Below are 25710 nucleotides of genomic sequence, written 5' to 3' on the forward strand. Positions count from 1 at the left end.
CGATGGATGATAATATGGATTTTTATAAAAAAATCCTGGTTTTTAATTCTGTGCATGTGTTTTTATTTCTGCAGATATAAATAATTTCTCTAACCTGTCAGTACATGTGCACCATCATGTACACTTTAATTTTTTAACTTGCCAGTGTCATTATGTACACCTTCCTTTTTACAGTGGACGATAATATGTTATTTTTATTTAAGAATCTAGTTTTGGTTTTACTTTTATAGGAATCATTATGGCACATTCATGCATTACCCTTCCACCCTTTTAAAGTAATTCTTTCATAAACGAAAGGCGATTTGTATATCCTTAATAAAAATGCATGTTAAAAACCTAACTAGTCAGTACTAGGCGTGGAATCTACTATTTGTACTGCTGCTTCAAAGACTAATGTAGAACAATGGGTATTAGTTTTAACCAATTAGAACATGTAACACCTTAATTTTCTAACATGTAAGTACATGTGCACCATCATATACACCATAATGTACACATGAATTTTTTACCTATAATATAATTTATAAGTCTGACACAAGTACATTCAAAACATCAATACTCACACTAATATTAAGATTAATTCAAGGTTTTAGTAGTAATGATACTTGTTTAAGAAAGTTCTGAGACGTAAGTTGTCAAAAAAAAATAAAAAGTTACAAATAGTTTAAGCAATTCTTAAACAAAAATTTCAAAAGTCTTCTTTTATGTAATCGTTGTAGCTCCCTACTCCCACGCCAATCTTGGTATCTTTATCTTCTGCAATATTCTACAATTTGGCAAGACCATCGACAAGTTTCTGATGGTTCCGATGCTACCATCTCTAACAAGTATGTAAACCCCTAACAAATCAAAAAAATCCAACTTCAAAAAATATGAAACATGCCATATATCCATGATATAGCACACACGCCAATCTTGGTATCTTTATCTTCTGCAATATTCTACAATTTGGCAAGACCATCGACAAGTTTCTGATGGTTCTGATGCTACCATATCTAACAAGTATGTAAACCCCTAACAAATCAAAAAATCCAACTTCAAAAAATATGAAACATGCCATATATCCATGATATAGCACACACGCCAATCTTGGTATCTTTATCTTCTGCAATATTCTACAATTTGGCAAGACCATCGACAAGTTTCTGATGGTTCTGATGCTACCATCTCTAACAAGTATGTAAACCCCTAACAAATCGAAAAAATCCAACTTCAAAAAATATGAAACATGCCATATATCCATGATATAGCACACTAGTGTACTAGTATATATACCTAACAAATCCAACTTCGAAAATGATAGAACACGTAACATTCACACCCACGAAATAGACCATATATCCATGACATAACATACTAGTGTACAAGTATGCACACACCTATAGAAATCAAATAAATCCAATATTCATACTCACACAAAAAAGCTTATATGACCATGACATGATACAACAATATAAAAGTATGCACACACCTATAGAAATGACATAACCCAACATTCAAAACAACAGAACATGTCATTTTCACATGGCATGATACAGTGGTGTACAATTATGTACACGTACAGAAATCTAACAAACCCAATATTCATGTTCACACAAGACATGACATATTCCTATGACATGATACAGCGGTGTACAAGTATGTACTCGCCTACAGAAATTTAACAACTCCAACTTCCATGCTCATACAAGACATGCCATATGTCCATGACGTAATATAGAAGTGTACAACTATACACCTACAGAAATGGAAAAAAATCGACATTTTAAACCACATAGAAGGTCATATGCCCATGACTTGATGCAGCGGTGTACAAGTATGTACACTACTGAAAAAATCTAAGAAAAACATCCATACCTCCCCGAGATATCATATAAGTGTACAAATCAATACACAACCATAGATAATCTAAGTAAAATAGAATTGTTACTCACATAATAGTCCATACACCTCTGAAATAGCATGCTGGTATACAAATTTGTACACTACCACACCAAATCTAACAAAAACAACATTCATGGCCACATAACATTCCACACATCCCTGAAACAGCATGCCGGTGTGCAGATCTGTAAATTATCAAAACAAATGTAACACAAACAAGGTCATATGTCCATAAGATGATACAGCAGTGTATAAGTATGTACACGCCTATAGAAATGACATAACCCAACGTTCAAAACCACATAACATGTCATATTCCTATGATATGATGATGATACAACGGTGTACAAGTATGTACATACCTATAAAAATTTAACAAATCCAACATACATGCTCACACAAGACATGACATATGTCCATGACATGATACATCAATTTACAAGTATGTAGACACCTACATAAGTGACAAAACTACAACATTCAAAACTACAAAACATGTCATATGTCCAGGACATGGTACAACTGTGCACAAGTATGTACACTCCTGAAGAAATCTAAGAAAAACAATATGCATTCCCAGGGAATAATCCATACATCCTTGATCTATCATACAGGTGTATAAATATGTACACAACCACAACTATCTAAGTAATATAAAACTCATACTTACATAACAACAAATATACCCCTTAAATAGTATGTTGTTGTACCAATCAGTACACAACTACAACAAATATAAAGCAAACAATATTCATGTCCACATAATAGTTCATACACCCCCGAAATAGCATTTTAGAGTACAAGTATGTACACTACCACAACAAATCTAATAAAAACAACATCCATGCCCTCATAACAGTCCATACGTCCATGAAACAGCATGCCAGTGTACACATTTGTACACTATCACAAAAATATAACAAAAACAACATTCATACACACATAACAGGTCATACATCCCTGAAACAACACGCCGGTGTACAGATCTATACACTATCACAACAAATCTAACAAAAATAGCATTCATACATACATAACATGCCATACATCCATGAAACAACATGTCGGTGTACATATCTGTACATTATCACAATAAATCTAAAAAAATAGCACTCATGCATACGTAATAGTCCCAATATATGAAAGTAGCATATGATCTTACCTTTTTGCTACTTGAATATATGTTGAATCTTCTTTTTGTTTTTCTTCCTTGAAGGTTTCGATCTTTCTTTAATCGCTGATTTCGTTTTGGTTGATGATGATTTTGGACTTTGTGCTACTTGATTAGATGTTGAATCTAATACTTGTTGTCCTTTTGTTCTCTTTGAAGCTCTTGACGTATTTTCAATCGATGATTTCCAGTTAGACAATATGATGATTTTGGGCTGTTTTCTTTTTGTTTCTTCTTTATCATGATGTTTCTGCTACTGTATTGTTCATAAGTTAGGGTTTTGATGATGAAGATTTCTTCTATATTATGATGATTTTAGTTTTATCTCAGTTAGGGTTTTTGGTTTCTTTCTACACTGATTTTCTTCTTCGTTTAAATGGTTTATTTTTTTAATTATTTTTGATTTTTAGGGATGATGATGAATAATATGGCGGCTCGTAATTACATATGTCAGTTACAATACGGGTTTACTCGCTACACGTGTACATTACGAAAACTGTGCAAAGGATATTAATGTCTTTGCATCTTTTTTGGACTAATATGTACCTTATTAACTCGGGCTGGACTAAACAATACTTTTGGACTGGTTTTTGGACTAAACCGTATTTTTTCCATTAAGAAATCAAGCTAATTTTCTAACACAAGATCATATGTGATGTAGTTGTGGAGATCTTTTTGCTGCTTCTGTAGTTCTGTTACCGTGTTTTATCTTTGTTCAAGATTAAGTGACTGGTCGATAATCAAATTTCATGTTACAAGATTATACCGGAAGTCATAAGATTGTCCAAGTTGAAGATTTCATATATTCTCTGAGCCCAACTTAGAGAAGTATTAGAATATGACAAGTAGTTGGTTTGTATGGCCATGTCTGGTCTTGGAGAAACCTGTTTTGAGGCATATTAATTTTTTTTTAGGCATACTAAATGATAATGCCATCTAGGGTATTTTTATAAGGGATGTTTAATCTATACCAAAATTACTGGGTTATCCTTTAATTATATTAAATTACATAAATAACCTTCAATTTAATTAAAAACTTAAACTAAAATTATTCAGATTACTTTAATACCCTTGGACTAAATTAAATTCTAAACTAAAACTAAATCAGTCGACCCTTCTTCTTCATTTTTTCTTCTTTTTTACTCTAGCAGCCGAAATCCCCTCCTTAAACCGATTAATCGTTCGATAAAAAATCTTAGATCGTCGATTAAAATCAAAACACAAAGATAAGTAGAACGAAAATTTACGCTAGAGATCTACTTCCAGACTTGCGTGTTGGACTCCAGTACAATCAAGCATGTTCTAGGGCAAGTGAAGAACAAATCAAGTCGAGGGGCGTTGATTCAAAAAATCGAGATTCGAATACCCCGATAATGTATATTAAAAGGTATTTCATACAAACCCATCTTGATTTTGATTGTTCTTACTCTATTTGATCGATAAAATAGGATTACTTAGATGAATCTAGGGTTCTCAGAAGTATGTTCGGCCCAAAAATTTGCGGTAAAAACAAACGAAACTAGGTTTTTTCTTTAATTTTTGCTCCGTGGAAGAACAATTCGTCCCAAAATTGGTATTCCATTTTTGAGCCGAGCTCAGACTGCAGTGAAGTTCATCTCATTCGACTTCTCTTTGTTTTCAGCCGAACTTATCACTTATCACAGTTTGTAATTCAATGAAGTGCGGCCCAAAATCAGTATTCCAGTTTTCACCCGAACTTATACTACAATGAAGTTCGTCTCATTCGACTTCTCTTTGTTTTCGGCCGAACTTATCATTTAGGCACAGTTTGTAGGTCAATGAAGTTCGGCCCAAAATTAGTATTCCAGTTTCGATCCGAGCTCATACTACAATGAAGTTCGTCTTATTCGACTTCTCTTTGTTTTCGGCCGAACTTATCACTTAGACACAGTTTGTAGTTCAATAAAGTTCAGCCCAAAATCAATATTCCAGTTTTGAGCCGAACATCTCACCGTGTGTTTCAAAAAAATTAATTTTAGGCCGAACTTAGCAAATACTTTATGCGAGCTTTCTTTTATTGGCCAAACCTAGTATGGTGTATGTGTTAATTACACTTTCTTCTTTGTGTTAGGAAAAAAACCAAAGGTGATGGTGGTAGAGTTGTAACTGAAAAGAACAAGAAGAATAGGTCTATGAAAGTAACCCCTTCTAATGTTAAAACTACCCAACCTCGAGTAGGCAACAAAAATTTGGGTGCACATAAAAGAGGGAATACAGCTTCCGGTACAGCATATGGAGAGACAGAGATACAACCAGAAGGACAAGTTCAAGAAAGTGAAGCTAACAATGCAAATACTACTGCAACCACTGAGATAGAAAGCGGAGGAGAAGTACATGGTAATCTAAATGGAGACCAAGATGAAGAAGATGAGCAGCGACGACGACCACGAAGGCATGGAAAAGAAGTTGTAGATGAAGATGAAGAAAATGAAAATGAAGATGATGAACAAGAAGAACCACCATAACCAAAGAAACAAGTAAAAGGTAAGAAAACTTGTTGAACCACGGAAGTCAAAGCTTCATATTCCGGATGATAATTACGTAATACCTACCCAAAGGAATGCCCCAATACTTGGTCTTCCTCAAGATGGAGGAAAGGTTTTGATTGGTTACAAGGAGTCGTGGGCAAAGAGAATATATGAGACTCCGAATCATAGGCGTGCGGTCAAAAATTTGAGACACCAAAGAGCTGCAGCTTGGGATTTGAAGAATGAGGTCGATTAGGTTGAAGCTGTAGTTCAGAGTTCTAGTTTATGGAAAGAAATTCAGCATGAACAAAAGGGTTGTGGTTCAGTGACCGCGTCTACCTTTACTGAGAGATTTGGTCTCGAAACTAACACATTTCATATTCTGTTCGGGGCGAGATGACAATCACACGTAATGACGTTGATAGGATTATAGGTCTTAGAGCACGTGGAAAAAGTGTAGATGCTGAATATTCTGAATTAGATTTGGAATAACTTTATAAATGGCGTAAGACATTCTTGGTTGGGAGCGCAATACTACCGAGTTGGAGTTTTGTTGCGTCGTGGAACGGATAACAACCTAAAGATGTTGAAGTCGTTCAAGATCAAAAATCTGAAAGAAAAGTTCGAGAACACTGTGCAGAAAGTTAAGGATGGGTTGGTAATGGACGCGACCAAAGTAAAACAGACCGTTGCTGCTTGTTTGTTGTACACTCTCGGACAAATTATATTTCGTGACCATACTGGAAACAAAGTTAGTGCTCAATATCTCTAATTCTTAAAATATCTTCCAAAGTTTCATGAGTACGCTTGGGGATCCGCTTGTGTTGCATTCCTTCTCAAGTCAATTGCTACAGCCTCTAGGCTAGACTCTAGAAACATTGGAGTCTCTTTCAGGTGCTTCTCAATAACTTTAATTCCATTTTTAAGTCACTTGATCACGTACTTTTCTCTCTAGTTTTAGTCGACCACAGTGACAAGTTCGGCCTATAATACCAATTCAGTTTTGAGCCGATCCTCACAAGAAAGAAGTAATTATTCTGAAAATGTCAGGTTTAGCCCATATTGGTAATTCAGTTTTGAGCCGAACATTTGTCTATATTTCCAAGGTTTATGTTGTAGTGAAAGATTTTTCCTATACGTTTAATATAGGCGTGGGTATATGATCACTTCCCGAAGTTGAAATTAAGCACACCGGTTGAGGTGGTGGATGATACATTTCCAACTTCGGCCAAATATGAGTTCGAAGACCATAAGAAGAGGGATAAGCCCGGAAAGATAATCTCTTTAATAGAAAAGTTAGACTATTTTGATGGACACGATGTTGAATTTGAACCATATAACATGGAATAAGAAGAAGAATAAGAAGAAGATGAAGATGAAGTTGTTCAAGATGAAGATATGCCTTTGGGTATGTACTACAGACCATTTTTCTATCCAGACGGGTGTGTAATTTTCGATCCTCGTCGAGTACTCCGCCAATTTGGATTTATCCAAGCAGTACCATTTGATGATAACAAAAAGTTCAAGTTTTTGTCGAAGTGAAGTAAAGGCACAAAGAGCACCACCGGTTCATGGGAACCAAAATATGATCTCGAGCCATCGCTTCGTCATTGGAACGAAATGGATAACAACATGTCGAGTTGGGAGGGTTTAGAGAGTCTGCGTCAAAATCCTTATGAAGTTATAGATGAGTACATGGATTGCTATAATCAAATTTCCCTTCCCTTCATTATTAATAGAGATTCAAGATCGTGTCTAAGCTGAAATTACGGAGGCAGAAGCAAAGGAAGTTGCGGCAAAGAAAGCGTCCGACAACAAAATCCATAGTGTATCCGCGGAAATGATGGTAGTGGTAAGTGATTTTTTTATTTACTCTTTTGAAAGTATTATAAAATATGAAAGTATATTCTTTTCTAATTTTTGGTTTGAAATGAAATCAGTTGTCGTCAGCAACTAAGTTATTGAAGAAAATAAAGAAGAAAGTTAGTAGCAAACAGACGACATCAGTGGCTGAGCAACAAGGTTTTTGCAACGAATTGGAAAAGGTCATTTGCATATGTAAATCCGTCAGTGCAAATAAAAAGGCGATGAAGAGAACTCGGCAAGAACCTGGAGGCCCAAGTGGAGGTGGTAATGCATCTGATAACAATGCTGAACTTGAAGGCGGAAGTGGAGGAAAAGAAGAACATGGAGCAAGAAAAAGAGGTCGTGGAGGTGGTAAAAGAGGTCGTCGAGGTGGTGGTTCATGAATATGTTTTGTTATTGCACTTTGATGTTTTGGATTTTAGTTTACTCTTAAGACTATAACTTAGATTTCTGCTTAGATGGATTACATGTCATTAAAAGGAAATAAGGTCAGAAATCTACGAAGGATTACAAGATGTACAAAGAGCGGGCAAAACCAACATAGGTAAGTTATAAGTAGAATACATATGTACATTCTGTTTTTTCCTAAATAAAATTCAAACTCAAGGCTTCAGAATCTGCTTTCATTTAGAAGAAAGCAAAACAATTGGTATGTTTCAAATTTTATATCCTAAGTACATCAAACATGCATCATTTCTTGATGCGTTTTTTAGTCTCATTAGACAAACTAGGAAAGAAGATGGGATTACCTTCTTCATACATTGGTGGTCCGCATGATATGTACCAGTGATACCAAGATGCGATGGCATTGGTACAGAAATATGGGAAGCCTAATATATTTTTTACAATGACTTGCAATCCAATCTGGCCCGAGATTGTAGCTGAGTTACGTCCCGGTTTGCACCAGATATACCTAATTTAAAAACTAGGATATTATGTGCTAAATTTGAAGAGTTGAAGGAAGATATATTTAACAAGAATGTGCTAGGAAGAGTAGTTTCCAATGTTCATCTGATTGATTTTCATAAAATAGGTCTACCTCATGTCCATATGTTTATCATTTTGGAAAAAGAAGACAAGTTACAAGGTCATAATGATTATGATCACATAGTTAGAGAAGAAAATCCCCGATAAGAAGAAAGAGCCCGAGTTCTATAAGTGTAAAAAGACGAGGGTACCCAAATATACCTCAATCTAAAACTTTTCCACCTATAAGTCCTTTCTCCGAAAGTGATTGTCTATGGACTGAGTCGAGACAATACAACTAATCGGTTCACACTTAGTGTGATCCTCTATGGATACGAGATCGAGACAATACAACAACGAAGTATGTTTACTTGATAAGAGGTTCAGACTTAACCAAACACAATAAGATTACTATCAAGTAAATAGGAATTAACGTTTATGTATTTTACTTCTAATTATAATAAAAACAATTATAATTGCGGAAATAGAAAAGTAAAAGACACAACAAGATTTTGTTAACGAGGAAACCGCAAATGCATAAAAACCCCGGGACCTTGTCCAGAATTGAATACTCTCAGGATTAAGCCGCTATACAAAATCAAAACAACTTCATATAGTTGAGACCAAGCAACTAAACCTATGATTCACCTAGTTCCGTCTGTATTCCCATGCCTCCAACTTGTAATAAGTCACGTAATTGGAACAATTCCTTTGGTTCGTATTCCAAACAGTAAAGGAGCATCAAATATGTTTGGTATTAACTCTTTTCAACCAAGTGATGTGAGTTCGACAAAATGCTCTTCCGTTTATCTCAATAAACTCATTTGTCAGGTCCTTAGATCTATTTACTAACAACTACCAAAGTAATCGTCTAGATTTTGCAATCAATACTTTGAATAACAAAGAACGTATTGATGTCGATCTATTCAACTAATCAATCCAATCTACCACAAGGATAAACTGATTATAGTTGGATCCTCTTTAACCGAAACAAATATTGCGCACACCAAAGATTATGAACCCAAATCAGAAATCTTCAAAGTCTTCTTTGTCTTCAAATCTTCTTAGATCTTCAATAAACACCTTTACACAATCAACTTGAATCTCTTGTGATCAATCATGCACAGAGAGGAGTCTATTAACAATGGATTATCACAAGACGTCTCTTTAGAACTACAAGCAGTCTAAAGATCCTCGTCGAAAATTCGATCTAGTTTGAGTGAATCTTATATCAGAAGAGAAGATTCTCAAGCATAAACAAACTAGGTGCAATCAAAGTTCAAGAACCGTTAGTCAATCAAATCAATCGAAAACAAATAATAAACCGCAATTGTCTAGTTTCCCACCAACGATACTAATAGAGCTTCTCAATCCCAAAGAAGTCTTTAAACTGAGCGGCTTTAAGAGATTTCGCCTAATTAGGTTACTTTCCTCTCCGAATAAGCGGCTCCACCAGTAACAACCCAACTAGGTAGTTTTGCTGGCTCTGAGGATTAGTTTGCTAGAAATGCAAACTTTGATATTTATAGACCAAGGAATTTTGGACACCAAGGAATTTCCAAAACCGAAATATTCTCAAGATATGCAATATATTCCAGATTCGGTTTCCATAATTCCTGGAAATGCTTTGTCCAAACATTGACCGAAAATCTCTTAGAAAATCTCCAATTAGTAAATGCACATTACCAATTTTCATTTTCCAAAAATAAAATTAAAAACCTTAATTAAAAGATTCTCAACTTATATTTCGATCCAGGATTTTCCTTTAGCTATTAAGGAATATCTTTGAACAATAAAAGATGAGCGTTACTGCACATGTTTAAAGTATGTCGATATCTTTACTTCGTAACTCCTCTTTCATACTTACAATCTTGAAACCGATTTTCCACACTTCCAAACGAGTTTGGAATTGGTTCATCTGACTTTCAAGAAATATGTGATTGATTAAGAACACTCAATCACAAATCATGGGCTTCACGTTTCTACCAAAACAAGTTTCGGTTCTACCTCCATGTGAGTATTGTGCATAGTCACACTAGCTTTCCAAAAATTCGGTTGACTAGGTACTAGGATTGGTTCCCCACATACTTATGGTAACTACTTGTATTTTCTGCACATGTCCATATGATCGGTTCCCCTTTCACTAAAAACTTGTTGCACATGTTCATAGGATCGGTTCCCCCATCTACTAAAAACGTGTTGCACCTCTTACAAGGATCGATTCCCCTTTTGTGATCGGTTGCACCTCCTCATAGGATCGGTTCCCCTTTGTCTAGAGTTGGTCATACCAATAACACTAAACCGATCATACCATCTCAGGTGATTACTTAAGATCGGTTTCACTAATAAAAGTCATACCAATACAAAAGTCAGGCCTTGTGAATAGTTTTACCAAGAAGATAAACAAGTCATGAGTGGTTATACTAATTACACATATTGGTAGTTCAAAAGATATGCAATGAATAACAATACCAATAAGCCTAGCGATTTCCCTTTCGATTCACGAAACAAGTTCATGAATTTACTTCCTTTAAACTAATGTAAAACATTGTTTCCTATGAGGAAATCTTCACCTCATACCCATACATAATCACAATAGCATTCAAACGATTATGTCGATGTCTTATATACGAAGTTCACAAGATAAGCATTATACTTCGTATTGTATTCCTTAATACTACGTCTAACTAGAGTGTAATCATTCATGCTTCGCAGTTATGTTTTCAATATGCACGACTTGAAAGATACGTTAGGGAATGAAACAGTTCAAGTCAAATATCACTAACCAAGTGGAAGGATGATGTTTTCGTTGTAGCTCCTTACTTCTTCACTCCTTCAAGTCTTCACAATACTTTTAATGTCTCGTATCCTAATACTTTCAAGCTAACCTAGACGAGGTTGACTCTAGCACATAATCAAGCGACTCTTTAAATGAGTTTTGGTTCACTAAAATATGACAACCAAACTTGACATACCAACGCTTGGTGGGTTCAACCGAGCTATGCTCTAACAATCTCCCCCTTTGTCAATTTTAGTGACAAAACTCGTACATCATATGGATAAACCAATTACAAGAATTCATTACACGTACGCTTGATTCCCAAATTCAACAGCACAATAACCTGTATACATTCAATCCATAAATGTCGCTGTTGACATTATAATAACAAAGCTAATGCTCCCCCTAAAGGTAAGATAGGTAGATTTTATCAATCCGCATGTCTTTGTTTTTCCTTTGTAGTCCACATAACTACAAGTATCATATGATATGCTACTCCCCCTTAGTCTATGCTTTACTCTTTCGTTAGATAAACGTTTAAGCACAAATGTCCTTTTCCTTAGTGATACCAATCAATATAAATCAATAACGGTATCACTTGTTTACTCCATATATTTCTCCCCCTTTTTGTCACAAAATGTCAAAATGACAAAGGTACGAGCAAATAAAGAACAAACCGAAAGGATCTTACAAATCTCAAAATAGACTTGCAAACCTATAAGAGTTACGCACGAGGGTTCCACACACCATTTTTGATAACCAATATCAAAACCGAAACTACAAAGTAATTTTGTTTTGATATGTTACCAAGGAAACAATTGCCCAAAGAAATTTTCCCTAATAGTTTAGCAAACCAAAAATCGACTAAGCACCTTAGTTCCTTTTCTAAACCGATTATACAAATACATTCGCTTGTTCAATAAGACCAAAATAAAAATAACTCTATTTTTCTCATCAGGTTCTAATTATCCATATAACTTAGACCTTTAACTTTTAAACAAGACAAGTACTAGGTTAGTTAACTAGCATTCCTTGTTAAGGCATTCGATCAGACTTGAATAACCAAAACCTCCACTTTGATAAGTCTAACTAAGATCAGAATTAACTTAGTTTCTCTTATCCGGAATTGAATTGGACTAAACAGTTCATCCCGTAAACCTTTTCTTTCGTTAAGCCATAAACAATTCATACAAACCAAATAAATCAATTTGTATAATTATTCACCTCAACCGGAAGCAATTGAAACAACATAGACATTAAAGCACCGCAATTGCACCGAAATTTTGTAAGCCTAAACAATTGATACCAAATGATAAAGCAAGATAACAATAGTTTTTCTTAACCGGAAACAATTGATCACATACACATCCATACACAAATAATGGAATAAAACATCAATTGTACCAAAATTTTGTTAAGCAAAAGCAATAAATATACGTAATAAACTCAGGCTTTTCTTAAACATGAAAACGATTAACTAACAAAGTCGTTACCTCAAATTTCGCATACTCTTCTCCAATAAGTTTGCATCTTCTTCCAGGGAGAATTGATATCGAAATATCATTATGTTGTCATCCTTATGCAAAACAAAAGAATAACAACAACCAACCTTTACCAGAGAAAGGTTGAAAACCGGTTTTAACTATTGCAAGTAAAAGTTGAAAATCGGACGCACAAGGTACTAATGTACCTTGACAATCCCTATGGATTTCCTTAGATTTTCGAAAGTTGCTCTATCTAAGGGTTTGGTGAGAATGTCAGCTATCTGACGCTCGATGGAACATACTCTAATTTGATAACACCATTCTCATATAACTCTCTCATAAAGTGATATATGATATCTATGTGTTTAGTACGAGAATGTTCGACTGGGTTTTCAGTCAATCGAATAGCACTTGAGTTATCACACAGTATGCTCATACTTGAAATATTAATTCCATAGTCAATGAACATTTGTTTCATCCACAATAGTTGGGTACAACATGTACCAGCAGCAATATATTCTGCTTCACAGGTTGACAAGGAATCTGAATTCCGCTTCTTGCTATGCCAAGCTACAAGATTTTGACCAACATAGAAGCAACCACCAGAGGTGCTTTTACGATCTTCTACACATCCTGCCCAATCAACATCTGAATAGGCAACAAGACTGTTGTTCGTATCCATAGAGTATGATAGACCATAATCTAGTGTACCATTAACGTATCTAATGATTCGTTTTACAGCTTTGAGATGTGATTCTCTAAAATCTGCTTGAAATCTAGCACATCATCCCACACTAAAAGCAATGTCTGGTCTTGTTGGAGTTAGATATAGCAAGCTCCCTATCATAGATCTGTAAAGTTTCTGATCAACTGATTTTTCTCCTGGATTCGATTGAAGTTTTCCAGTATTTGGCATCGGAGTTGCCATAGGTGTTTCACTTTTTAGTTCGAATTTTCAACTAAATTCGTTGCATATTTTTCTTGAGAAATTAGAATACTGTCTTTTTGATGATGTATTTGCAACCCAAGAAAATATGATAATTCTCCAACATTAGTCATTTCAAATTCTCCACTCATAAGATTCAGGAATTCATCTGTTAGAGATTTTGAGGTGGATCCATAGATGACGTCATCTACATATATTTGCGCTACGAGTACAATTTTTCCACTCCATTTGGTGAAAAGTTTCTTCTCAGCACCACCTCTAGAGAATCCTTTTTGAAGTAAGAAGGATGTCAGTTTATCATACCAAGCTCCTGGAGCTTGTTTTAGACCATACAAGGCCTTCTTAAGTTTAAAGACATAATATGGGAATAATGGATCCTCAAATCTGAAAAGTGGGGGTACAACAACCACACCAATTATTTCGCTTAGCAATCTGTATGGACAAACTCCAATATACTTTCTAGAGAATCAACTAGACAGTCAGACTCAATCTAGATAAAAAGTATATCAAAGAGTTTATATCTTAATTTCTCGATTTGATATATACTCAAGCAAGTATAAATCTGCGAGTCTTTATCATATACTAGAGAGATAACTTGGATGGTACCAAAGACCAATATCCAAGTGTCAATCAATTTAAATCAACAACCAAAAGGTCGGATATTCTAATTGATTGAACAACGCACAACCTGTGATATTTCAATTATATAACAAAATATAATTCGGAAAAGAAATAACACAGACACACCAGAATTTTGCTAACAAGGAAACCACAAATGCAGAAAAACCCCGGGACCTAGTCCAGATTGAACACACACTGTATTAAGACGCTACAGACACTAGCCTACTCCAAATTAACTTCGGTCTGGACTGTAGTTGAACCTCAATCAATCTCACACTGATCCAAGGTACAGTTATGCTTCTACGCCTCTGATCCCAGCATGATGCTACGTACTTGATTCCCTTAGTTGATCTCACCCACAACTAAGAGTTGCTACGACCCAAAGTCGAAAACTTTAATAAAAAAATCTGTATCACACAGAAAATTCTACGGTGATAGATAAATTCGTCTCCCACGAATATACCTATGAGTTTTGTTCCATCTTTTGATAAATCCAGGTGAACATGAACCAATTGATAAACCGGACTTATATTCCTGAAGAACAGCCTAGTATTATCAATCACCTCATAATAATCCTAATCGACGCAGCGAAAAAAGATATTTTGGAATCACAAACGATGAGATGAAGTGTTTGTGATTACTTTTCTATCTTGCCTATCGGAGATATAAATCTCGAGCCAATTATTACAATCGTACTTGTAACGACAGAAGATGCAATATAAGATCACACAACTACAAGAAAAGTAGTATCGGTCTGGCTTCACAATCCCAATGAAGTCTTTAAGTCGTTAACCTGGTTTTATAAGAAGAAACCAAAGGTTAAAGGAGAGTCGACTCTAGAGATTCACCTAGTATCACACGTAAGGTGTGGGGATTAGGTTTCCCAGTTGCTAGAGTTCTCCTTTATATAGTCTTTCAAATCAGGGTTTGCAATCAATGTTAGCTTGGTAACAAAGCATTCAATATTCACCGTTAGATGAAAACCTTATTAGATTCAAGCTAATATTTCTCAACCGTTGGATCGAAAACTTAGCTTGTTACACACAAATGAAATGTCCAATTTTGGGTTTACGAACCGTTCCCAAACATTAACATTTGTTGGTTCAACAATAGTTAACCAAATGGTTAGCCATATGATCACTTGCATATCCACCATATTCTTCTTCACCATAACTAGTTCAAATGACTCAAATGAACTAGTTAGAGATTTGTTCAATTGCTTAGATATTATGTAACTACACAAGACACAATCGAAGCAAAAACGGTTTGATTCACTCGAATCGGTTCATGAACTTTATAGACACGGTTTGCAAAAACATTCCTTAGTTTAAATAAACATGAGTTCAAGAACAACCGATTTTAAATATAATCTGCTCAAGTTCGCGGACTGGGTTCGCGGACTTAAGCTCACGGAAGGAGTTCACAAACTCCAACAGAAACTCCACATTCTGTTTCTCTTGATCAACAAAGTTCGCAAACTTTGGTTCAAGGAATAAGGACTTATACATATATGTGTTTCCACAATAATTTTTATATCCTACCAATGGTTATGAAATCTAAACTGTCATCTCAATCATTGAAACATTCTCAGAGGATGTTATGTAGCCGTTATTCACAGACCATTTTTCTTCAGAGCAATTTTCAAAGTGATTGAAACATAACATGACATTCGTCACTAGGTAAAGATGAATTTGGCAAAAGCGAAAGCTTACAAACACATATTTCGAGAAATAGATAGGCGAGTTTGAATCGGCTCGAAATAGCAAATGTGTATAATGAAAGTCTATATATCAGCATGACTTTTGTCTCAAGAGTAGGAGATATAATAGATTGACTTTTGAGTGACAGAAAAGTTCAAGTCTCCACATACCTTTTAGTCGATGAAGATCCACCAGTTCCTTGAGTAGTCCTTCGTCTTGTATGATGATTGCCATGGAGTCTTGAGCTCAACTACACTTTCTATCCTAGTCCGAGACCTTTAGCTATGTAGGCTAGAAATCAAGACTTATAGTTTTGATCACTAACATTGACAAACATGATTGAGATAAAAACGCATGCGAGTTCGATCGAGCAATGCTCTAACAATCTCCCCCTTTGTCAATTTTAGCGACTAAACTATTAATACATATGGAATAAAAAAAATAAATTAATTAACTTTTGTAGATCCTATTCCACATGCCTAATCTTCAACATTACTCGAAATCTTCGCCACATCCAAGTACTCCAATGATCCCAAAGGTTGTAAGTTTAGCATCATCGTTGTTGAAAATCCGTAGCTATAACAACAAGAAAACAATAGTTCTCAATCATTGTTATACAGTGTCATAGTATCATTACACAGCGTCAAAGTCCAATTGTATCACAACTTCAACAACAATACTATGGTGATATGTATCGCTCCCCCTTAGTCAATACTCCATCTCACATGGAAACCACTCCCCCTTACATAATGATCTGAAAACCATATGTATTTGTAGTGTGAACTACATATTAATTCTCCCCCTTTTTGTAAATAAAATTGGCAAAGGTACAAGACTGGGATCCTAATGAAATTTCCGAAAGAGACATTTCTTGACCAAAAGAAAGCAAAAGTATATCATCTTATTAAGATGCAATCATAAAGCCGAAGCTAAATGCATTCATCAAGGAGTTTGTAAAGATACAAGATAACCCCCAAAATATTCCACAACCGCACTCCCCACAAAGATTTGGCAATTAAGTACAAGTTCAAAAGAACTCTCCCCCATAAAATGTCATTCCCGAAAGAACAACAAGAGCGGCCTTAATTTCGAAAGAAAATAAGGATTTCTTTGGACATAACAAATCACATACAAGTATGAATTTGAATCCAAAATATTCAATTAAACTAACCACAAGAGAGCCCATGATTAATTTAATCGACAAATGCTCAACATAAGTTAACTTATGGAGACTCAAAATATACAATTAGATTAATCACAAGAGAACCCATAATTAATCTAATAGAAATACACAACCAAACTAATCACAAAAGTAATCAATTTAATTGGTCATGCTCGACATAAGAAAACTTACGGAGCAACAACTAAATAACCAAACAAGATGATCAGTTTAGTTGAATATGCTCGACATAAAGTACCTTACGGAACAACAACATAGCTAATCATGAAAATAATCAACCTGGTCGTTTAATGCTCAACATAAGACACTTCACGGAGCCTCGCAGTAATACATAAAATATGGATCAGGGAAGATCAATTACTGCGGAATACACAAGGATTCATTCTATTTGACATCACTATTCACATAACGACATTTAATAGACATAATCCTTGCAAACAAAAGATTTTAACCTATCTTCTATCAACAATTGACATAATAGGCTTAACTTTTGTATTTGTCAAAAGTCTATTCATTCTTTTATCATACATGCATATCGACATACGAAAAACTTTACTTTTGACAAGGTACGGGATAGTCATAGTTCACGGACGCAAACACACATATCCCATAACAAATTTGCAACATATAAAACCATAAAGATTAATACTGCAAATATTATCTTCCAAACAAATTTATAATTTAAACCAATAAATCTAAAAACATGAAGATGAAAACGTTGGACATAGCTATGTGTAATCACGATAATAGCTATTCCAAACTCTAGTTATTATTCTAATAAGAACAAGAAAATAGAAGATTTACTAGACAAATAGGAGCACAAATTACGCTTCTTCCTCATCGGAGATACTCCAAGATGCTTGAATTGTGTTCAATTCTTCCTTGAGCTCGGGAAACCTCGTTGAAACCAAAGACAATTGTTCTTGGACACACTTCACCCTTGAATCACACCCTTATGAATTTATTGAAGAAGACTCAAAGTAGTAGGGTCACAATCATTAAGTGAAGCGTCTCTTTGTCTTTTGCACACATTCTCCCTTATGCGTCTAAAGGTACACGGACGAACCAGTTTGGGAACCCCTAGAGAGTTTCCAATCGAATCAAGACCATGATCACGACAAATTTATCCAATCAAGCAAGGGTAACCTAACATCTTGATGGGTGAAGTCATCGAAGTCATTTGATAAATGATAAAACCACAAATATCGAGACTTGGAACACCCGATTCAAGGAAATAGACTAATTCCGCAAACTCATGACTCCACCAAGAATTCTCAATTATGGAGGGACAAAGATTGGGGATACCAAGTTTCCTAAATGCCAACAACGGGATACTAAGATCATTAGTAGGAAATTTTCCTTGATTCCAAGCTACCTTCTTGCCACAAAGGCCAAGAGAGATTTCATCACATGATGGTCGTTCATCACTTGGTCTAGGAAGACACATGTTCCCCAACAGAATATTGGTAATCTTTGAAATTAATTCTCTATCAACAAGAAACCTTTCTCTATTTATCATGGATTTGAGTTCCATCTTATTGAAATCAACATCATGAATGTTGGCATAGAAAATTCTTGTGAGAGAATCAAAACCTTGACCATTACCATCAAATATATTTCCAAGCTTGAATTTTTTAAAACAAGCTAAATCCTCTTCATGCCCACTAGAGAGATCAAATTTCTTTTCTAGGATAAAACCTTTAGATGAAATATTTTCAAAAATACTAGCACAAGAATCATCCACAAACCTAATCCTAAGTGAGTTTTGGTCACAAGGAACATTCATGCTAGAGATATTTGAGATTTTGAAGCTTCTTTTTGAGCCCTTAGAATTCATTATGAGATCTAAGAAATTGAAAAGGACAAGAGGAATTTACTTACTTGGAGTGAAACTTGAACACCCTTTCTTTTCAATTTCTCCAAGAAGGCTTCAATGGAGGAAAAAACACACAAAACCCTAGAGGTTCACGTACGCGGACGGGTGATGAAGAAGAGGGTGCGCGAACTTCTTCTTTATAAGACCAATAATGGGCTTGGACCCGTTTATGAACCGTGACCCACACAAGGAAAGTGGGAATTTCTTAGCTGGTTGCACAACAAAGTCTATGCATCCCATGACAATACACTTTTGTGAGAGACGATGGATGCAGTCGAAAGCTTTATTTGGTATTCTAAAAGAGAATAGCAAAACTGTACACAACTCAAACATTTCTTGCCCCATTTCAAGATATATACAAATGGGGTAGTGCCAGAATTGTTATAAAGAGGCATAATGTGTAGAGGAATTCTCATGCAACATTTCTGGTTGATATGTGTGAACAGTCCCTGTGATATAATCAACGTAATGATGATAATCAGAGAAGTCAGAGCTTCTTATCCTTCGTTTAATCTGGCCAGAAGGAAGATTTTTCCGAATCCTAGGTTGCACAATATTATTCGAAGGTTTAACATGTACAAAACCTTTTTCGGAAGGATTCTTAGACTTAACAGAATTAAGTTTTTCTAAGAGATTAAAAACGCCTTCGAACGCTCTAAATAGATCTTTATCTATTGATCCATTACGATAGTATTCCTCAAAGAGATCAAGAGTTAATCTTGTGAAGGTCCATATCCTTGAGCGTGACGAACATTTCCTCAATATTTCCTTATTTTTATTTTTTCCTTTAGATTGGTTCTCATCATCTAACATTTCCTTTTTAGATGAAGTTAGATTATTATTTGAATACGGAGGTTTTAACCATAATAATCCTTGAGCAATCCTTAAGGACTTCTGGCGTGCGTTACAGATGCCAAAAGCAAGTTTTCCAAAGAAATTTCCCATGGAACAATTTTCAAGGAACGAACAACCACAAACTTATTAGGTTTAGATTGTTTGCCTGCTCTGATACCAATTGAAAAAGTGGGAGTACAACAACCACACCCAATATTTCACTTAGCAATCTATATGGACAAACTCCAATATACTTTCTAGAGAATCAACTAGACAATCAGACTCAATCTAGATAAAAAAAGTATATCAAAGAGTTTATATCTCAATCTCTCGATTTGATATATACTCAAGTAAATAGAAATCTGCGAGTCTTTATCAAATACTAGAAAGATAACTTGGATGGTACCAAAGACCAATATCCAAGTGTCAATAAATTTAAATTAACAACCAAAAGGTCGGATATTCTAATTGATTGAACAAAGCACAACCTGTGATATTTCAATTATATAACAAAATATAATGCGGAAAAGAAATAACACAGACACCAGAATTTTGTTAACGAGGAAACCGGAAATGCAGAAAACCCCCGGGACCTAGTCCAGATTGAACACACACTGTATTAATCCGCTAAAGACACTAGCCTACTCCAAACTAACTTCGGTCTGGACTGTAGTTGAACCCCAATCAATCTCACACTGATCCAAGGTACAGTTATGCTCCTACGCCTCTGATCTCAGAAGGATGCTACGTACTTGATTCTCTTGGCTGATCTTACCCACAACTAAGATTTGCTACGACCCAAAGTCGAAGACTTTAATAAACAAATCTGTATCACGCAGAAAAGTTTACGGTGATAGATAAATTCGTCTACTACGAATATACCTATGAGTTTTGTTCCGTCTTTTGATAAATCAAGGTGAACAGGAACCAATTGATAAACCGTACTTATATTCCCGAAGAACAACCTAATATTATCAATCACCTCACAATAATCCTAATCGACGCAACGAAAAAATATATTGTGGAATCACAAACGATGAGACGAAGTGTTTGTGATTACTTTTCTATCTTGCCTATCGGAGATATAAATCTCGAGCCAATTATTACAATCGTACTTGTAACGATAGAAGATGCAAGATCAGATTACACAACTACAAGAAAAGTAGTATCGGTCTGGCTTCACAATCCCAATGAAGTCTTTAAGTCGTTAACCTGGTTTTAGAAGAAGAAACCAAAGTTTAAAGGAGAATCGACTCTAGCTATGCAACTAGTATCACACGTAAGGTGTGGGGATTAGGTTTCACAGTTGCTAGAGTTCTCCTTTGTATAGTCTTTCAAATCAGGGTTTGCAATCAATGTTAGCTTGGTAACAAAGCATTCAATATTCACCGTTAGATGAAAATCTGATTAAATTCAAGCTAATATTTCTCAACTATTGGATCGAAAACTTAGCTTGTTACACACAAATTAAATGTCCAATTTTGGATTTACGAACCGTTCCCAAACATTAACATTTTTTGGTTCAACAATAGTCAACCAAATGGTTAGACATATGATCACTTTCATATCCACCATATTCTTCTTCACCATAAATAGTTCAAATGACTCAAATGAACTAGTTAGAGAGTTGTTCAATTGCTTAGATCTTATGTAACTACGCAAGACACAATCGAAGCAAAAACGGTTTGATTCACTCGATTTTAGATATAACCTGCTCAAGTTCGCGGACTGGGTTCGCGGACTTAAGCTCACGGAAGGAGTTCACAAACTCCAGTAGAATTTCTCGGGACGAGAACTTCCGCCAGTTCGCAGACTTGGCTCACGCCACCATTCCGGTTCTCTTGATCAACAAAGTTCGCAAACTTCGGTTCAAGGAAAAAGGACTTATACATATATGTGTTTCCACAACAATGCTTATATCCTCCAATGGTTATATAATCTAAACTCTCATTTCAATCATTGAAACATTCTTAGAGGACGTTGATATTCTATAATTGTTATTCACAAACTATTTTTCGTCAAAGTAAGCAATTTTCAAAGTGATTGAAACTTTTCATGACTTTCTTCACTAGGTAAAGATGAACTTGGCTAAAGCGAAAGCTTACCAACACATATTTCGAGAAATAGATAGACGAGATAAACTCGGCTCAAAATAGCAAATGTGTATAATCTAAGTCTATACAGCAAAACGACTTTTGTCTCAAGATAGGAGATAAATAGACTTTTGAGTGATAGATAAGTTCAAGTCTCCACATACCTTTTAGTCGATGAAGATCCACCGGTTCCTTGAGTAGTCCTTCGTCTTGTATGATAATTTCCATGGAGTTCTTGAGCTCAACTACATTTTCTATCCTAGTCCGAGACCTTAGCTATAGTAGACTAGAAATCAAGACTTATAGTTTTGATCACTAACATTGACAAACATGATTGAGATAGCAACGCATGCGAGTTCGACCGATCAATGCTCTAACAATCTCCCCATTTGTCAATTTTAGTGACAAAACTATCAATACATATGGAATACAAAAAATAAATAAATTAACTTTTGTAGCTCCTATTCCATGTGTCTAATCTTCAACATTACTCGAAATCTTCGTTACTTTCAAGTATTCCAATGATCCCAAAGGTTGTAAGTTCAACATCATCGTTGTTGAAAATCCGTAGCTATAACAATGAGAAAACAAGAGTTCTCAATCATTGTTATACAGTGTCATAGTATCATTACACAGCGTCAAAGTTCAATTGTATCACAACTTCGACAATAATACTATGGTGATATGTATCACTCCCCCTTAGTCAATACTCCATCTCACATGGAGACCACTCCCCCTTACATAATGATCCGAAAACCATGTGTATTTGTAGTGTGAACTACATATTAATTCTCCCCCTTTTTGTCAATAAAATTGGCAAAGGTACAAGAACGGGATCCTAATGAAATTTCCGAAAGAGACATTTCATGACCAAAAGAAAGAAACACATATCATCTTATTTAGATGCAATCATAAAGCCGAAGCTAAATGCATTCATCAAGGAGTTTATATAGATACAAGATAACCCCTATAATATTCCACAGCCGCACTCCCCACAAAGATTTGGCAATTAAGCACAAGTTCAATTAAGAACTCTCCCCCATAAAATGTCATTCCCGAAAGAATAACAAGAGCGACCTTAATTTCGAAAGAAAAGAAGGATTTCTTTTGACACAACACACAAAGAATTCTGACAGAAAAACCAATCCAACGGAAACAAATACAGAATTGAAGTAAACACTACTGGAGTTTCATACTCGATTGCCCAAAAGATCGAGATAAGCACAGGGGCAAGAGTCATAGAAATAATTAATGAACCAAAACAACACCAATAGATTGTCGTAATTGTTGAAAAGTAGCAGTGTCTAATGGTTTGGTGGGAATATCAGCCAATTGTTGTTCGGAAAGCACAAATTCCATACTTATGATACCATTTTCATAGAGATCTCAAATAAAATGGTACCTTATATCAATGTGCTTTGTTCTTGAGTACTCAACTGGATTCTCGGTGATTCGAATCGCACTAGAGTTACCATAAAAGATCTTCATTATTCCAGTATCAATTCCATAATCATCTAGCATTTGTTCATCCATAGGAGTTGAGTGTAACATGACCCAGCAACAATATATTATGCTTCACATGTAGACAGGGATTGTTAATTCTGCTTCTTGCCATGCCAAGCCACAAGATTCAGTCCTACGTAGTAGAAACCCCCTGTTGTACTTTTTCCGTCTTCTACACATCATGCCAAATCAGCATCTGAATAAGCAGAAAGGTCAGTGTTAGTATCAAAAGTATAAGATAGACCATAGCCGACAGTGTGACTGACGTATCGTATGATCCTTTTTGCAGTTGCAAGATGAGATTCTTTTGGATTATCCTCTAGCACAGCAACCAACACTAAAAGAAATATCAGGTCTAGTAGCTGTAAGATATAAAAGGCTACCAATAATAGATCGATACAATTTTTGATCTAATTTAACTCCTTTCTCATCTCTGTGCAGTTTACCAGTAGTGGGCATAGGTGTTAGTTTTGGAGATGACTTATCCAGACCGAATTTTGACACAAGATCCCTTGCATACTTTTCCTGGGATAAGTAAATTCTATCCTTATATATGTTGTTGAATTTGTAATCCTAAGAAGAATTTTAATTCACCCACATTACTCATCTCAAATTCTTTAGCAAGAGAGACTTGGAAATCCTCTGAAAATCTCTCAGAAGTTGAACCATAGATGATATCATCTACATAGACTTGAGCAATGACAACATCTTTACCACTCCATTTGGTAAACAAAGTTTTATCAGCTCCACCTCTTGAAAAACCTTTTCTAATGAGAGAAGTGGTAAGTTTTTCAAACCAGGCTCTAGGTGCTTGTTTCAACCCATATAACGCCTTTTTGAGCTTAAGAACATGATCTGGGAAATCAAGGTTTTCAAATCCTATAGGTTGAGCAACATATACTTCCTCCTTAGAATTCCGTTTAGGAATGCGGATTTTATATCCATTTGGAAAATCTTAACCTTGAGAAAACAAACATCAGCCAATAAAAGTCTAATGGACTCAAGTCGTGCCACAGGAGCAAAGGTTTCGTCAAAGTCGATACTTTCAATTTGTGAGTATCCTTGAGCGACAAGTCTGGCTTTATTTCTGATAATTGTGCCAAATTCATCAGACTTGTTCTTGAATATCCATTTTGTTCCAACAATATTAACATTGGAGGGACAAGGTACGAGTTCCCATACGTCTTGTCTTTGAAATTGACTTAAATCTTCATGCATTGCATTCACCCAAAAGGAATCGTTCAGAGCTTCATCAATATTTCTTGGTTCTACTTGTGACAGATAACAACCAAAATTGCACATGTTTTGAAGTTGCCCTCTAGTCTTAGCTGTAGAATCTCTTCCCCATATAATACTGTTGGGATCATGATTCCTTTGAACCCAGAGGTGTCGTGGAGGGACACGTTCTCGTTCGTCAGGAGTAGCCTGATCAGTGCTCTTCTCCTCGTCACTAGAAATATCATGATCAACAACAGTTGGGATAACTTCTATTGATTCTGGTATTTCTTTGACTTTCTCAATTGTCTCGGTTGGAGGCAATTCAGCAGGAGGATTATCATGATGAAAATCACTAATATCATCAATGATAACGTTAGCAGATTCCATCATGACCTGGGTTATGAGATTAAATACTCGAAAACCACGGGTATCAGAGGCATAGCCAAGAAAGATACCTTCATCACTTTGGGTATCGAATTTCCCTCTCTGTTCTCGATCTTTTAGGATATAGCACTTACTTCCGAACACTCTAAGATAGTGTAGGTTGGGTTTTCTTCCATACCACAACTCATAAGGATTGTTTAGGGTCTTAGACCGTAAGTAAACACGGTTGATCAAATACCATGCTGTAAAGACAACTTCTCCCCAAAACCTTAGAGGTAGGTTTTTGTTATGGAGCATTACCCTGGCCATTTCCTAAATATTTCTATTCTTTATTTCTGCAACTCCATTAGATTGAGGAGTAACGGGTGGTGAATATTGTTGAATAATCCCCACTTCGTAACAAAATTCAAACACCTTAGTGTCCTTGAATTTAGTTTCACGGTCGCTCCTAATTTTCTTTAGTTTGCGACCTTGTTCGTTCTGGATTCTTTTAACAATAATCTTGAATTCGTCAAGGGTTTCATTCTTATGAGACAGAAATACAACCCAAGTGAATCTGGTGTAGTCATCTACCATAACTAAAGCATACTTCTTACCAGCAACCGTGGGTTGTTGAATTGGTCCGAAGAGATCCATATGAATTAAATCAAGTGGAGCTTTAGTGAGAATATCTCGAGATGATTTATGGTGAACTTTCGTTTGTTTACCCTTTTGAC

The 25710-nt window shown here is 35.5% G+C and overlaps 1 protein-coding gene across 1 annotated transcript; it reads left to right on the forward strand.

Annotated features, from left to right (window-relative positions):
- Positions 1 to 4428: 4428 nt before the first annotated feature.
- On the forward strand, positions 4429 to 7793 carry LOC113346781. The gene is made up of 3 exons (XM_026590290.1): positions 4429 to 4442; positions 5148 to 5484; positions 7485 to 7793. Exons 1-3 carry the CDS (start codon positions 4429 to 4431, stop codon positions 7791 to 7793), a joined length of 660 nt encoding a protein of 219 aa, XP_026446075.1.
- The last annotated feature ends 17917 nt before the right edge of the window (positions 7794 to 25710 follow it).

This window comes from Papaver somniferum, chromosome 1 (genome assembly GCF_003573695.1).
Source record: "Papaver somniferum cultivar HN1 chromosome 1, ASM357369v1, whole genome shotgun sequence".
NCBI lineage: Eukaryota > Viridiplantae > Streptophyta > Magnoliopsida > Ranunculales > Papaveraceae > Papaver > Papaver somniferum.

What these genes read in the sequence shown, in the direction of transcription:
- LOC113346781 (XM_026590290.1), top strand. An exon ending in GAAGGCATGGAAAAGAAGTT is followed by an intron (nt 5,485 to 7,484) that starts GTAGATGAAGAT and finishes AAATGAAATCAG; the next exon opens with TTGTCGTCAGCAACTAAGTT.